The 16,862-nt window shown below is 41.5% G+C and overlaps 1 protein-coding gene across 3 annotated transcripts in view; it reads right to left on the bottom strand.

Moving 5' to 3' along the window:
• The window catches only part of capn15 (calpain 15), a 44,317-nt gene that overhangs the window by 2,945 nt on the left and 24,510 nt on the right, over positions 1-16,862 (bottom strand). For 2 of the 3 annotated variants that reach the window (XM_085171477.1, XM_085171478.1), the window contains exons 3-11: positions 12,714-12,922; positions 10,615-10,798; positions 9,502-9,725; positions 8,819-8,944; positions 7,615-7,767; positions 4,608-4,769; positions 4,282-4,517; positions 3,981-4,150; positions 341-519 (exon numbers count right to left, since the gene is read on the bottom strand). In XM_085171477.1, coding sequence (XP_085027603.1) covers positions 341-519; positions 3,981-4,150; positions 4,282-4,517; positions 4,608-4,769; positions 7,615-7,767; positions 8,819-8,944; positions 9,502-9,725; positions 10,615-10,798; positions 12,714-12,922 — 1,643 coding nt within the window. Of the gene's footprint in view, positions 1-340; positions 520-2,300; positions 2,345-2,376; positions 4,151-4,281; positions 4,518-4,607; positions 4,770-7,614; positions 7,768-8,818; positions 8,945-9,501; positions 9,726-10,614; positions 10,799-12,713; positions 12,923-16,862 lie in introns of those variants that run through there. The other variant, XR_014875878.1, reaches the window with a different exon arrangement.

Raw genomic sequence — 16,862 nt, forward strand, 5'->3', positions numbered from 1 at the left:
CCTTACTGGAAGATTTCATGCTGTTAAACAGAAAACTAATAACATGTAAACGGCTTCTGCACGCTTGATTCTCCCAGCATCTATCTGCCTGGAGTAGTGCGAGAAACACAATAGAGACCAGCAGAAAACAAAAGCAGATATTAACTGTGCTGAGACCAGCCTGGGGTAGTTTATTAAGAAACACAGCGCGCTAATCCTGTGAGATCACTGTGTTTATATAAGCATGTAAGTGTGGTGGATATTTGCTGCACCTAAATGTTCCCGGAGAATTTAATCTGTGCACTTGTTATCTTTTCTGACTTTGTGCGCAAGTGAGGAAAAGAGAGAGTGGTTTGTGTACCTGTGTAAAGGCGGGACGCTGTCGATGGTCTTGAGGCTGCCGCGTGTGGACACCACATTGAAGCTGTCAGTGCAGTCACAGGAGACGTGGAGGTAGTACTTGGGGTGGCGGTTTTCCACCACCACGATGAGACCTGCCCAGCCGTGGGTCAGGTAGTAGCATGTCATGCCCTCACGGCCCTGAGAGCACACAAGGAAACAAGCTTATTTTTTTCATTTTTCAAAGCAGAAGGGTTGTTTTCTAAATGCAAACCTCAGATTTCACCACTTGTGCAAAGCTAGCACCGCTGATACTACATCAGCAAAATACAGAACACGGTATCCTACATTTCTATTTAGTAAGAATACAGTATAGTATATATACAGTATCCTATAAAGCAATCACATAGTATAGTTTACAGACATCCTATATTTCCAAACATAGGATATCCTATGTTTTCATTAAGTATAGTAAGCATGTTTCCACATTGTATACATATAGTATTGTATATATACAGAATCCTAAATTTCCATATAGTGCAGTTTATATATACAGTATTTATAATTCCATAGATTTACAGAGCATTGCGGCAACTATCTACAGAGAGGTGGCTACATTTCTGTAAGTATGGCTCTTAAATGCTCTTAAAACGCTTTTGAAATAGGAAGAAATGTGCTTACTACAAAGTAGCTTCAATGAAGAAAAACTACTTCTGTGCAATCAGTTTAATATTATTAAAATGCAATAATAATAATGATTAAAAAAAAAAAAACATCATTCTGCATTCAGCTGCCACTTTACCTCTCTAACAGTGGCTGCTGTTCTCTTTTAGGGCTACTTGTATTTGTAGTAAAGCAAACACAAGTGCAGCTAAACTACTTTAGCTGCTGTCATTTGCTGTCACGTCCAATTGCACAAGCGATGCCAACCAGTGTCTGAAAAATAGCTTTGGGCAATACTTGTACTCTATCTGCTCTTAACACAAAGCTCTCCTTTCTTCACAGCTCGGGACTGCTCAAATTATTTATTAATAATAACTGAAAATCTTCATTTAACTGTATTGCTAAAACGCTACAGCTGACGCACTGGCTGCCATGTGCTCCTGAGTGCTCAGCTGTGAATTTCTGAAGAGCTGAATGATTTAACAAAGATGATCTCAAGTGTTTAAAAAGCTCTGTCATCCTCTAAAATATTCACCAAATGTGACAGGCGCTTTCAGGAAAGCATTGTTCTGAAGAGCAGGGAGGATTTGTTTCCTTGGGTATGAACGGCCGTGCGCGAGCTTGTGCAAGAGGTAACGCACACAAACGTGCACGTGTGAAGGCAGAACAGGACTTGCAAGCGTGTAAGATGCCTCAGATTGATGAGTATGAACCATTCTGACTGTGAGGATTTAACTGTTGTGCATTTGTTTTTGTTCTGCAGGCTCTGTGCTTTAGCTTGAGGAGATCAGCATCATATACAAAGATTTGTATGTGGAATTCCTTTTAATAGACTGTCCAAATTGGAGATAGTGGTACAATAGTGATTGGACAATAGACTATTAAATGTTTCTTAATGTTTCAGATGTACTTTTTCAACCCATTTATTTACTAATTTATGGAAATAATGCAACCAAAGACGTTGGGCCCATCTTAAGAAAGTGTGCACATACGTTAAAACAAAGGAAAAATACAAAAGAAACCCCCAAAAAACTGTGATGCAGGGCTGTGGAACTAACTTCTATGGACAATAAACCAAAACACAACTCTTATACAAGTTCTGAAAAAAGGAAACGAGTGGAGGGGTAAAAAAGAAGAGCTCACAACACAAAGTGAGCTATCTCGTCTGTCAAAGATGAGATGGAGGTGCTTCTAATATGATTTGGTCTTGTACAGCATGGCTGCCAATACACCGGGCACACAGAGAGTTACTGATGTTTAGATGCAACAGGATAAATGCTGTGAGGTAGGTTGGAGCATTCTGGACAGAATACTCCATCCTGTTGTGGGGTTGAACAAAAGTATTTTATCAGCACAATATAATCTGCAGTATAATCATTGCCTTAACAATGTAACAGATAGCTTTAAGATGGCCTTAAAATGTTTATGCATACGGTGATCCTACTAACCTTGTATTCCAGGTGCAGTTATAACTATTTTTATACACCTTGCAGTTTGTGCATTTTAAAGAGTTGTGGCTCAGTCTATTAATGGAGGTCAAAAGCTTTGTTTGGCGTGAATGTCCAGGCAATTTATTGTGAAAAGAGGCGTAGTGTATTCTTGTGGGAGGATTGCCCAAATTCAGCCAAACTCTGTAGAGGACAGTTCAGCATCCGGCTGTACTACCCAACTGTCAAAACAGGCTCTTCAGGGTGACTAAGTGGAATATCATCGACAAGTTAAAGTGCTAATGGACAGCTAAAACCACACTAAAGTGAGAGAGACCCCACATAAAAAAAAGCTGAGAGTAGCTGTGACAAAGGGATTGGGGATAGCCTTTGTCACAGCTACTATCTACTAAATACGATGGCTTTGGTTGGTTAAACTATCTGATTAATTTGGTTATCCCAATGTGTTAAAAGCTTTATCTACTTCTGTATTTTCATTCCAACACATTTAAATTAAATCAGACACGTTCAGGCAGTAGTCTTTCACTTCAAAATAATTTTGCTAAAGCGCACAGCCCAGAGATAAAAAAGAAAAAGAAAAACTTTCCAAATACTTATCATCTGGACTGTAATATTATACTGAAAGGCAATAAAGATTGGGGGTACAAAGAAAGACAAAACCCTACAACTATATACAGGATTCTCTGCAGTCCTAAGAAAAACTAAATACATCGCCACTGCTTCCACAGGACTGAAGAGGGTAAGTAGCAGCCAGGATGCTGCTAATCAAATGTGCTTGATTAACTGATCATCCCTTCCCAGGCGAGCACGTTCCAGCAAATTCACCCAAAGGTCCGATCATACAATACTCAGAGAAACTGGAAAACACCCATGAGCTATATATACAGGCTTCAGTCTGCATGTGAAATATTAACGTTCACAACAGCACAATTCATAAAAACTACAACACAGCATAAACAAAAACACGTTATACCAACTGTCAAACACGCTGGTGGAGAGGTGATCATTTGGCCTCATTGTGCAGCCACACGACCTGACGACCTTACAGACACTGAGTCCACCATGAACTCCTCTGTATACTGTTCACACTCTAGAGTCAAATGTGAGCCCATCCTTCTGAGATCTTTGTCAAAACTGGCTATAATGATCCCAAGCACAGTAGCAACTCTACAACAGAATGACTGACAAAGTCAAAGCCCAGACCTCCAAAAGATGGAAACGCTGCGGTTTAGACCTAAACTCTTTACCTCATGTAATTCTACTAGGAGGAATCTTAAAGATTTTTTCTGAACTGAGCTGTTTGTGGGTAACAGTGAAAAGAACAGTCGGGCTCCACAAATTCCTCCACAACAAGAAAGGGATAAAGTCACATAGAAAAACTTTTTTTTCCCCCAAGTTGTAGCTGCTGAACCATGGAGTATAATTAATTTTTCACAGGACCACAGAGTTCTGTGAAAATCTTTTTCACCTGACTGTAGATAAGTAACACAAATATGGTTTGCATTATTGCAGCTTTACTACTTCTCTTTTTCTGGAATGGGTTTTTCTAACCTCGTGTCTTTCGCCTTTGTTTTCTGTGAGTAGAATAATCGCGTCGGCCAATGTGGTCGCGGTCGCTTCCACCTGCTCCACCATCACCTGACGAGAGCTGTAAATGGCCAGGATGTAGCCAGGGAAGTCCTGGCTGGGCCGCCGTACTGCTCCACTGGTGGGGCTAGAGACTGGGAAGGAGGGGAGAACAATTAATGAAGACAAAAATTACATGTTTAACAGAGTTCCTTCGTCATTAAGCGAACATTCACAAGCAGGAACACTAAAGCGCTGCCTGTGACCAATGCATCTGTACACTTACTGGGTGTGGGTGGACCCCCTGTGCTGCTGACATTCATCTGCCAGTGATTGAAGGCGCAGCAGACAACAGCATACTCCCCTGGCTCCAGCATAACATCACAGCCAACAAATTTCTTCACCGCTCGCTTGCTGTGGGCCATTAGGCGGCCCAGAGTCAGCTTGTTGCCGCTACCAAAGGAGGCACGGAAGACCATGATGCACAGGTCCAGCAGGTGGCTGTCAGCTGTGTCGGAGCGCCTGGAGAGAAGAGGAAGAGGCTTAGGAGAAAAAAGGGCAAGGAGGAAAAATGTGTGGGTACTGAAAGATTTAGATTAGAGTCCTATTTACCTGCTTCCCTCCTGGAAAAGAGCAAACTCCAGTGCCGTCCTCTCCAGCACAGTGAGAGCTGTGACCGTGACTGGCCCATTGGCTTTGCTGGGGAAGCAGCCTTGTAGTCTCACCTCCTGCCAGTCAGAGTGGATCTTACAAATGTCCACTGAGTCAAAGTACCTGTGGGAGGGGGAAAAATGTACATGTTTAAAAAAAAAGAAGAAAGAAGAAGAAAGAAAAAGACCTGCATAAGAGCCTGTTCCTCTGAGATGCTAGCAGTGTGACCGGTTGATCTCCTCTTGTCATGAGCTACGATTATTTGTATGCATCACAGGCAACTCTTTAACGTTAGCATAGCCTCTGAGGGCATCCCTGTACAAACACAATTTACCTTACTAGCATATCAGACCTCTTTCTTCAAAGACATCGCCCCCACGGGAGACTCTCTTCCTTACTTTCAGTCTGTTTTTCAGTGTTTCATCACTTCCTAACCTCGGTCTGACAACAGTCTTACATCTTACTTTTGTCTTCTTGACAATCAGGAAGAAGCAAGAGGAGGAAAAAGAGGGAACGCTTAAGTTTTACGCTCAGCTTTGATCAGAAAAGACAAACACGTCTGCTGATGAATCCTCTTGTTTGTATTTAGTTCGCTTTTGTGTCTAGCCACTTTCCAAGAATGTTATCAATGATCAACATTGGCCCTGGTTGTTTACTTGATGGGCCGATTTAAGGGCCTTGCTTGTCCGAGAAGCTGACCGCTTTTTCTTTTTCACACTGAAAACAAGTCTAGGGAGATGCTGGCTGCAAGTTTGTCATGTCGTACAAAGCTGAGAGATTATTTGCCTGTCAGAGAAAACAATAAACAGCCCAAAGACATATGGGATTCTCATCTAGGCTGAACACATTTTTCAGGTTGGAGTTGTTCAGGAGGACAGCCACATTGTTATTCATGTCCCTCCTCCTTCATAATACAACAAGAGCAATAAATTCAGAGAGACAAATGCACTGTACAGACAATTTAGCCCTACGTCAAGCTGCTCATGTTGTGAACCTCCATTCTTCAGTTCTTTTTGCTGACAGTTATTTAAAAAAAACGAAACTTCCTATGCAAGTGGAGTCTTGTCCATTTATTCAATTACGCATGAAATATCATTTTGGTGAATGGTAGATTATATTTAAGCTTTATTAGATTATTACATTACAGTTCAGTTTTCTTCAAATATTATGGCCATTTGAGTTGCTTGTAAAAGGGCCCCATTATAGCCCTTTCCAGCTCCACGTCATTATTCTTTGGCTCCACTAGAGTTGCTTTGCATGACTTTGCTCATGTGCCTCCTTCTGCCCTCTTCCTGAAACAAGCAACTTCTCTCTCCTCAACTGTAAGCCGACTTTCAACCGATTGGCTGCTCCTCGTAAACCAAGGGGCAGTCCCCACAGACCGTAGCAATAAAGCTAAAGCTTCTGTAGTGGATTACCAAATAATAAGGCTTTCTCTGTGGTACCCACCTTTCAAGATGAAGTTTGTTTTAATAAGTGAAATTCCAGTTTCTCTGTTAGTCCATTACTTAGCCCTAATTAGCTTATGTGTGTCCTTGCATTGCAGCCATACAGATTACAAATGAAGCTCGCTAACAAGCTAGGTAGCATTAGCGGATAACTTAGCACTACAGTCTTTAATCCAATTATGGGAACTTCTGACAGCGAAAAGAAAACACAGCAGCCACCAAAACGCTGATGTTGAAGTTTTTAAAAATGTGGTGATCATGGTCATGGGGGCTATGCAGTTTATACAACAGATGGATGAGGTTGTTGTGTGCACAGGCAGAGGTGTGTAACAGAGAGGCCTTATTGGGGACATCTAGTTTCACTGACATTATACAGAGCTAGCCTGAGGTTTGAACTCATCACTGTTTCCTACTGTGGCCAGTATGAGTATCCATCTATTGTGATAGTAGAGTACAGAACAGGGGTGTTTATAATAAATATATAGGGGGTTAAGGGTGGCTGTAACTCAGGTGGTATAGCGGGTCGTCTACTAATCGGAAGGTGGTTCGATTATTTGCTCTTCAAGCCTCTGTGTTGTATCCTCGGACAAGTTAGTGAACCCATAGCTGCTGCCGATGCATCAGTGTGTGAATGTTTGGTTATAAGTAAAAAATAAAAGGCCTGTGTAAATGGGTGAATGAGTCTTGAAGTAAGAAACTGATTTGAGTGATCAAAGTGAGTAAAAAAAGCGCTATTTAAGTACACACTTGTTTTTTTATATGACAAAGAAAATAGCATTTATAGAAACACTTGAATAAAAACTGTGACTATTTTTCCATGTGATAACTAGAAGCGCATGTCAGCATGCAGCATGCAGCAAAACACAGCTAGAGAAAAACTAGTCACTATCAATGATGTATATGACTGAGTGACAGGATTAGTCTAATATGACAAAACAAACTGAAAGCCATGACAAGCCTAAGCCTCTGCCTGCCAAATCCCCCCCTCCACAATTCTTAATAACAACATGTTGTGGAAACCAGTGTATGATGCGCTTGTCAGCAAGCAAAATGGAACGACAACAAAAACACTGTAACTCAGTTTGGTGTCAATACCAGATGGTCAGTAAAATCCACAGAGGCGTGAGATTGCCAAACAGTCCGTCACGTTTAACACATTACGTGTGTCCATCACGGTACAATAAAGGACTCTTTAACTCATTCAACCTATTCTAAGCAGCTAGTGGTGGGTAAATAGAACAGAAAGTCTTGTAATGAGAGTCTGTTTGGAATAAACACAAGAAATCTGTGAGCGTAGCCTAGCGGTCACAGCCACTGGTCTATTGTACCAGCAGGTACAGCCACTGACTGTGAAAGCAAACATGACAGTGATGACAACAAAATAGCCTTATTGTACATAACTGCATGAATTCAAGGGTTACTAGGGTATAGAGAGATTAACCAAAATGATTTCAGCATGACCACCCAAAAAAAGAAAAGGAAAAAAAAGATCACACTTATGCTGCGCTAATGATAATTACTTTATAAAGTCAGTGTACTCCATCCAGAAGACCCCCTCACTACTGCCGTGCGCCATCAGCTCATGGCGGAGGTGCTGAGGCCAGTCTGCCCACTCGTCTGACCAGCTGCCGTTCCACGAGAAGCGACCCCAAGGGTTACGCAGCCGCAGCAACCTGGAGGCAGGAAGATAACGGAAACAGTGAGAGAGACAGATTCAGCAAGCAGTAAATGTGACAACAGCCTTCAGTCAAAGCAGCAACCCCCATCTCTGCACAGTCATATTACTCCTTTTATGGATGACTGGCTGCTTTGTAACAACCCTTTTTATTTTACCACCTCCTCCATACTGTAGAAAACACAAGGGGCATAACAGAATAACATATTGGAGAATCTGTATTTTCCAGGAAAAAAAGTAACAAAGTGCATGTGGTTCACTGTTTCTGGAGTGCTTTTTATCTCCTTGGGGCTCCTAGCAGGAGGATTGTAACTCGTTTTGGATCTAGCCCTGTGGCCAAGTCTAGCCCAAGCCTTCCACTCTGATTGCTTTATGGCAGTAAATGAAAGTGGCTGCGTGTGGGTTTTAAGCAAATTACTTCTGGGATTTCTGGCTACTGTCAAATTTTTTCCTCACAGGTAAGAAGGAAAAAGCCTTCATTAGGCTTTTCTCATTTTTCTAATTTGTGCCTCCTCAGTCCTCCGTCTTTCTAGACTGTGACCCGGAAATCAATTTCAGTTCGCCATGATGAAGGATGACTTAATTCCTAAAATGCATCTGGAGAACAGAGGAGAGGCTTTCCAAGCAGAGCTATAATAGAGGATGAACAGGTGTTCCTTTGACAAGAGGACTAAACTCGCTTTTTTAATCCATACGATGTTCCAGTTATTTATGATAGTCAAAGATTCTGCCCCAGACTTTTCTGTGTGTGTGATTATTACAAAGAAGACATATATGTTCTTATAGTGCAAGGAATTGTGTGGATTCCCAGTGCTGCTCCAAACAGAGCAATCATACAGATCTGTTGTGCACCCGTTCTCTACTGGCAAGCCACCGGGTTCTGTGATGCTCAACATGTGGCTCGTGGGCTTGTTCATGTTCTAGCCACCAAATAATAACACTGACTGATGACGGCCCAGATACGTTTATTAATGGTGTATGAAGGATTTCTAAGAAGATACATTTGCAATAAGGAGGCATGGTCAGAACAACAGAAAGTCCACCTGTACCTGTAACCCTGGACATCTCGTACGTCCAAAATGGAATATGCATGTCGAGGTCTCAGACCCAACGACTCGTAAACAGCATCGTCCACCTTCATGTTGCCTCCTCCGCAAGACGCTCCCATAAGAAACCTAAAAGACAAGAAATTACATTAGGACACTAATGCAATTACTACTCGGTAACCAGGGAGAAAAAAAAACACGTAAATTTTTAAACTTTAACCTTGAGGTTGGGCAGACACAGGTACAGAAAACAAAAACAATAGTAGTTTTTAGTATATGTCCCTAATTAATCCCACTGATGTGCCTCTGTTTGAGACCAATGCTCCTTTTCAGTGATGAACTTTGTCTCTGTTTACCATAGTACGTGAGTGAAGTCTTCATTAGTACACTGCTTTTGATAAAATAAATAATCATTCTGGCAGATGGACCTGCAGTTTGGACGCAGATGAAATGGCCCCTTTGGAGTTGCACTATTGGTCTCATGTTGCTTTGAAAGCTTGTGTATCAAAGTGATGACTGGCACAACTTTTATTATGGAAACATGCTCTAAATTGGCATTCAGCACCTTTGTAGTGCCCCTCTGTTTGTAGTTTTGATCAGAGAAGATTGGTTCAAAGTGTTTTCAAACAAGGTTTATTATTTTATATGCTCCTTTTAAACTGAACCACCTTTACTCCCTCTCTTACCCGGCCTCTTTGGAGCTAAGCATCTTGGCCCAGATGAGGTCTGTATCGATGGGTTCCTCTCGCGGGTTTGTGGAGCTGACTTGGAGCATGAGGGAATCACACGGAGCCCCTGTCAGCGTGGCCAGACCCTCAATAGCACGCCCTGCCTGCAGGGCAAAGTAGGAACCGTGGAGTTTGGCCAGGGCCTTCTCAATCAGCGCCACCCATAACTGCTTCCTCTGAGCCTGGAATGATTATAAAAAGTAAGAGAGGAAACATCAGCCTGAGTATGACTCACTGAGAAAGGGATCAGGATGTTGTCTTTGGGTTAGTTTCCTCTATCTAAAGGTCAATGAAAATGATAACCTGATAACAGAGGTAGGATCTCTTATTTGCTCTTTTTTTTTATCTGTTAATGTGCATGTGCAATGTTTTTCCAGCATTTCTTGCATGCTCAGAGGTCACTGCCTCACCGAGCGCGACTTCTACCCTCTTGTTTTACTCCTTTGTCTTCTTTGAAAAGATGACGTTTGTTGGAGTCATGATAAGGTATAGATAAGGTGTCACGCTGTCGCAGTGTGTCTCTCCCGTACGCATGAATGCCTGCTTTTATTTGCCTGTGCTTTATTCGTTGCATAATTCAGTACCTCATTTGACCCGTAATTGTTGGCTGTTCATTAATTAGATTCTTCTCTTCACTGGGGTCCTTTGAGATGTGCTTGTGATAAGAAATACATAATCAACTAACTTGAACTAATTAATGGCTTATTTTTCAGGGTTCACCAAGTCAAATGTAATTCTTTTTAAGAGTTGCCCACGAAACGCACTCGTTTTCAGGGTCAAACTAAGGGATGAGAAGGTCTTTACCAAAGTCTTGGATCTGTCAGTTCTCCCCGGCAGTAATTTACCCTCATGTTTCAGAGATCTGGAGCAATTAATATGGGACATATCATGTTTTTCTTTATTTTTTGCGTATTAAGAATTCCCAACTTAATACACAGAGATCTGCAATATTTATTTCCCCAAAATTTCAGACAGTTGTTTGAGTATTTATCCATTTTATATATGTCTATCTAAAATTCCCTCTTGTCTGTTTACAGTATCAGCGTAAACACCTTTCTGCATTGCACTTACCTGGGAAAACAGAAGGTAGCCGTAGTCGTCGCAGGGCAACATGTCGTCCACCAGCACCGTCGTCCAGGTCCCGTCTTTACATAGCCGAACCTGGTACGCCCCCTCTGGACAAATGGTCCTGGTGATCATCACCCTCTCCACGAGCTCTGGACGCTCTGCCAGCACAGCGAGTGCACTCAGGAACCTAGAGACCCGATAAAACTCAATGAACTGGAAAATGAAACGTCACATCAGGACGGACAGACACGACTAAAACGAGGCACGAAGAAAATGTGAATTAGGCAGAGAAACCACATAAATGATCAGCTGAGTGTGACGGACAAGTGAATGGCTGAATGAGCGCCGTCTTCCGTCAAAGAGACAGGCATGGTTTAGGAACGTCAACTGATGTGATTAGACAGGAATGGAAAATAACTGAGAAGCTGCTATTAAAGTCTAAATGTGGAATTAAAGCATTCTCCTGAACAGAGTGCCTCAAACACTTATGAAAGACTTTTTTTTTTTATACATATATACATAATTAGCCCTCATTGAAAATCAATCACATTTGATGAGTCAAGCTTCTGTGCCTTCTGGTTACCTCCCCATTACTCTTAATACACCCCACAGCAAAGACAAACAGGCTTGCTTCCTCTAATTAACTTGCAAGAGAAATTAGCTAATCAAAAATCCAGATAGATGTGGAAAATGGTAATTCTTTACACTGGGGAATCACAGCTGGGGACATGAGGACTCGACTTGAAAGGGAAGAGAGTTTAAAGTGTACATTAGTTAATCGGAAAATGTAGAAAGATCTTTAAACACTATTAATGAAATGGCTGTGCAAAGAAAGGTCTTTTTGGAGGGGACAATGAGCTAAAGGTATTTGCCTCTGCACGCCGCAGACTCACTGCTGTACATGCACTAGTTTGATTCTTCTATCAACAAAAAAAGCAAAAAAGTAAAAAAAAAATTGTCAAATTGAGCAGCTACTTTTGCCTCTGGCAGTACTGCAGCAATATCTGAAAAGATAAAAGGAGTGCTGCTTTCAGTCTGCACATTATTTTATAGAGTGAAGCTCTTGTCTGGCGGCATTACTAAAGCTATATTCCATCTGTTTAAGTGTCAGCTGAGTGAGGCCGATCAACCCATTCAGTCACTGATGAAATACAAATTGGCCAAAAAAAAAAAGGAATCCAATGAAAATCCAATTAGCCGCATCATAATGTGAACTCTGATGTTGGCCTGTACTGCAGCCGTACTCAAGGACAGAGGCGACTGGCACGACTTTCTTCTGCCGTCACTGGTTGGCTGGGCTGGCAGAAGCTGGGCTGTTTGTTGGTTTATTAGGACAAGTGTGAGCGTGTGTGAGAGAGTGAGAGAGTGGGGGAGACGAAGCCAATGACAAAGAATTTGGGTTACATCCTGTTTCGAGTGAGAGGATTCGGCTCAGGGGAGGGTTATTTTTGATAAGCTGTGTGCGCTGGTGATGAAGCGAAAAGTTATACTGGGGACAACTTCCTGACTGACTGTGCTTTGTTGTTATTTTGTGTGTGTGCGTGTGTGTGTACGTTTATGCTTACAGGAAGATGATGGATGACAACAGCATACACACACATAAACCCCAAAGGGCACCCAGAACAAGGGCAGGGAGATAAAGCGTGTGTCCAGGACCACATTACTGTGAATAATCTCCCTGTCACATGTATCTGTACATCTGTCCGCTGTGCTCAACCTTTCATTTCATGCTTACCTTCTTTCTTTTGATTTTTTGCTTTGTTTTTTAAGTTTCTCTCTTTAATCCTCTTCAATTACTGTTTCACTGCCACACCATCTCTAGCTCACAGCGGCAGTGTCCATTGAAAGCAGACTCTGACAGACGCACACAGAGAAGTGTTGGCTGCTGTCTGCTTTGCATTCCTCTGACCTTTCTCAGAAACTGAACAGAGACTTAACGGAATGAAAAATTTCCTGTTGCTTTGAGGATCTGCTGCTATTCTATTTTGTCTCCAATCAAATCATTAATCAACAACGCCTTTTTTGTTCTGGTTTGGTTTTTTTAAGGTTATCTTAAACAATCAGTGTCCTGTGTGTTCTTATGTTCAGGTGTATCAGCTTACCAGCAGTTTCCAAGAAGTCCTTGCAGGATGTCCGAGGGCCTTGGCGTGCGGAACACGGACCACTTGACTCCTCGGTCTTTGAAATTGCTGCAGTTGATCTCGTGGGGACGCAGCCACTTTTTGATTCGCTGCTGGACGCTGTCGCCCTCTGGGAAGCCGACAGATCGAGGTCCGGGGGGAAAACTGTCATCCACAAAGTTCACTGAATTCTGGGAAAGAGGAGGAAAAGACAGAGTGAAAGAAGGCAGAGAGACAAAAGAGTGACACTACTGAACATGAAAACTACTGAGCATGAAAACTACTGAACATGAAAACACCTCATCTGTAAACTCCAAAATCCATTTTAAAATATGATCACTCTTAAAAGGATCTTGTGTGAGGACCTGAAGCATTTCAAACTGCTAATGCAAGTTTTTAAAGAACCAACTATCCTGCAATTTCACATGATTTGCAGGACAGTACAGACCATCACACAAGCCCTGGATTATGCTATGAGTGAGGGCGAATTACTGCCTTCCACATTTACTCGTTATTCTTTCCACGTGAGATTATTATGTGCACAGTAAAAGCCCAACTGTGGCATCTTGTACTCTCCTAACCAGGATGCGGCACAAAAATGCAAATCACTTTCAAACATTTGGAGCTTCTTGCTTTCTGGCACATTCCCCTGCAGAGTACACCACATTTTAAATTACACGATGGGTTCTAACACTGCCCCGCTACTGTACACAGGAGTAGAACTACACGGATACTTTAACAGATCCAGACACCAAACCTGACACACTATCTGCCCATCTAAAACTCTCCTGTACAAACCTGAGATGGCAAACAGCCACACACGCCAAACCCCTATCCAGTTTCCCATCTGCCGTGTCAGAAGTGGACTCGGCCAGTTGCATCGCAAGGCAGGCGGAGGGGTGATGTAAAGCGGGCACCCCACTGGCAGTTAGAGTGAAGCGAATCAATTGGTAACCATCCCCCACAATCCAATTCTGTAGCCTGGATGCAGCATTTGCTACTAGACAGAGTCACTTGAATGCTTCCTTACCACCCTGGCCATCCAAGGTCGTCACGTAGCTTATCGATTCTGTAGTTCACAGGTTTATTTGTGACACATGTGCAGGCTTTTATCGCAAGGCTTTTTTGGGTTGATATCAATTTAACACAGAGGTTAAGATCAAAGCTTTGTCCCTACATACGCACAGATCCTGAAATTCCAACTAATGCAATTCAAAGAATACAATCTGTATGTTAACAGACATGAGAAAGACAACTATGATCAGCGACCAAGGGTTAAAGAGTCTGACTTGTTACATACAAACTGCTCTAATCCCAGCTGAGCTCTGGCTGTTACTAATGCAGCCATTAAAGCTTTTGTCTTTGTTTTCCTACTTCTGACACTATATTATTGTGGGATTAATTAATTTTCCTCTGAGCTTGATGTAAAACAGGAAACATTTTCTTTTTTACTTCACGTGAAATGTATGGAAACCCTCACATTTACAGTTCTATAGTCAGGGTTCATGCTCCTTTTTCAGGGTCAAATTCAAGCTTTCAAGTGTTTGTGCTAACAACATCATGTACAGTCAGACAGGCATGGAGAACAGCACTGACTGGAAGAGGCTTCGAATAGGTCACATAGTTCAATTCAACATATAAGACTTTAAGAATGCACAAGCATCTACTTAAAATCTATTTAATTTATCATCTGTGATATTATTATGTACAATTCCGATGTATTTTGTCCATCTCCCTTAAATAAACAGGCAGCCTTAAAGTATGAAATATTCATATACAAATACACATAAATGTGTGTACTGTCAGTGTGAGCTTGAAGACATTTGTAATGTTAAAGTAGTTTAATGTGTAGGTGCTGACCATAAACACATTTTGAATGAAAGCTGGGGAACTTTGGTCGCACAGAAACAAGTGGCTATTCTTTGTGACCATATGGATCAGTCCCTCATATTACCATTGAGGGACCAAGGCACCAAGCTAATATTCTAAAAAGCTTTTGATTTGGCCTCTATATTTCTTTTACTTTTACTTATTTTACTCATTGCTCACAAGCAAAGCATGATTGCTAGCGCTCTCCTTAGAAAACACAGTTTTTACCGTTTCTTCCCAGAGTAAACGCCACTGTTGTATTCAGAAAAATAACATCGGTTTTAGGTGGCCTATCAACACAATTTAAAAACTAGTATATAGTTTGAAGTCCGCACGTTCGACCCAAGTTGAAATGGTTAACCCCAGAGGGTAACCAGAAAGACTTAAGTTGGCTAGTTATGTATCGGGCTAATGTGTAAAGCTTTCACTTGAGCAAAGTAACTCATATTACTGCTAAGTAATGTTAGCTAAGTTCACAGCATATTCCATAATAGCGCTGCCGTACTGCATCACACTCAGTGCATTTCAATCATTTCTCCAGCGAGTTTGATAGCTAGCAAAATAATCATAATTTTAAAAAATAGCATGTGTAACGTACACGTACTGGAAAATTATTTACTAGGACTCACCTATCATGCGACTGTCTTTTTCCATCAAAAACTCATTAAAACAGCAACCTACAGGTATGTTAGCGCACTCATCCCCGACTGTCCGAAGGAGGGGCGGGGTCACCCGTTGAAACCATTGACTGGTTGAAACAGAGGCGCAAGGCAGCGAAGGCCGGGAAATTTTGCTTTTACATTTTGCGACTCATTTTATTTTTATATCTGATAAGAAAACTATTCAATCAGATAGTTATTTGTGGTGAATGAAATACAGTTACACTTTCAAGCACTTTTAAGCACCATCTGAAATTCAAGCACTTTTCAAACCTTGAAAAGACAACATTAAAATTCAAGCATTTTCAAGGATTTCAAGCACCCGTACGAACCCTGTATAGTCTCTATTTTAAGAATGAAAACAATATTATATGAATTATTTTAATGTTGGTCCTAAGAGCTTGAAAAAAGTAGCTCGTATCCTCTTGGAATAGAGGTGAAATGTCTTTTAAAACTTTAATCTAGTTGTCTTCTTTTTTTCAATCTCTTAAGACTACAATAAACTGGTTGACAGGGAGCCTACACAGACACACTTTAATGCTGCTACTGATGTGCGCATTTGTGCTACCAAAACCTACCAGGTTATGCTGCGTATCTGTTATCCATTCTTTCTGAACGCAGTGCCTGTGGTTTATCCGGTTGTACTCACATCCTGTATTGTGAGTACCTTTAAGGGTTTTGCCCTAACCCATTTGAAAGACATTATCATCAGCAGAATGATCTGCTGCAGTCTGCCTCAAAGGTTAAAGCCACTTGCCTATTCATATCTGGAGTGTACATGATGCTCTGTGATGTTAATTAGGCACTTCTGAAACGGCACAGTGATATGACACTCTGGACTGCAGTCTGGACTCAGAGGATCGTACAGATGATAAATTAACAAAAAAAATTTAAATCAATGTTTGATCCTTACATTCTTGGTTCAAAACAACCATTTTTCTCTTCTGTGTGGAGCTCTACCTGTGCCTCTATAGGATCCTTCCACAGTCTAAAGACATGGTTGTTAAGTTAATTGGCTGTGGGCATGTATGTAAAGTCTGAATGGTTGTCTGATTCTATGCGTTAACCTGGCAACTTCTCCAGCACCCTATGATAGCTGGGACAGACTGGGATCCCTACAGTGAGAGGAGCAGCAGACCCATTGTGCTGTTCTTGTAAGCATTTGGTTTCATTTAAAGGCTCCTTAGACGTGTTACACACGACTTTCCACTGTTACCATTAAAAAAATTTAAAAAAATATATATTTGGAAAGAATGGAGGCCCAATACCTTAGAAAGGCAATTTAGATCGTATTTCCCTTTTTAACTTGCGTCACATCTCTATTAAGATGCAATGTGTATTTAATGTGAGATTAACCTTGAATTAGCATTAATTCCTCATATCGAATATTCTACAATCCAAGCACCAAAGTTTAAACAATCTGACTTCAGCAGAGTGTAAAAGTAGGAATTATAACCACGTATAAAGCAATTTCCTAAATCAGGATTCTGGTGTTGTGGACTCTACAGGATAATCCTTGCTGGCTGTCTTGCCACCTCTGTTTCCATCGCTGTGCACATGTAAGCATGCAAACACTGCAATCAGCCAACTCAGTGCTGAGCTA

Source organism: Neolamprologus multifasciatus, chromosome 8, assembly GCF_963576455.1.
Source record: "Neolamprologus multifasciatus chromosome 8, fNeoMul1.2, whole genome shotgun sequence".
Lineage (NCBI taxonomy): Eukaryota > Metazoa > Chordata > Actinopteri > Cichliformes > Cichlidae > Neolamprologus > Neolamprologus multifasciatus.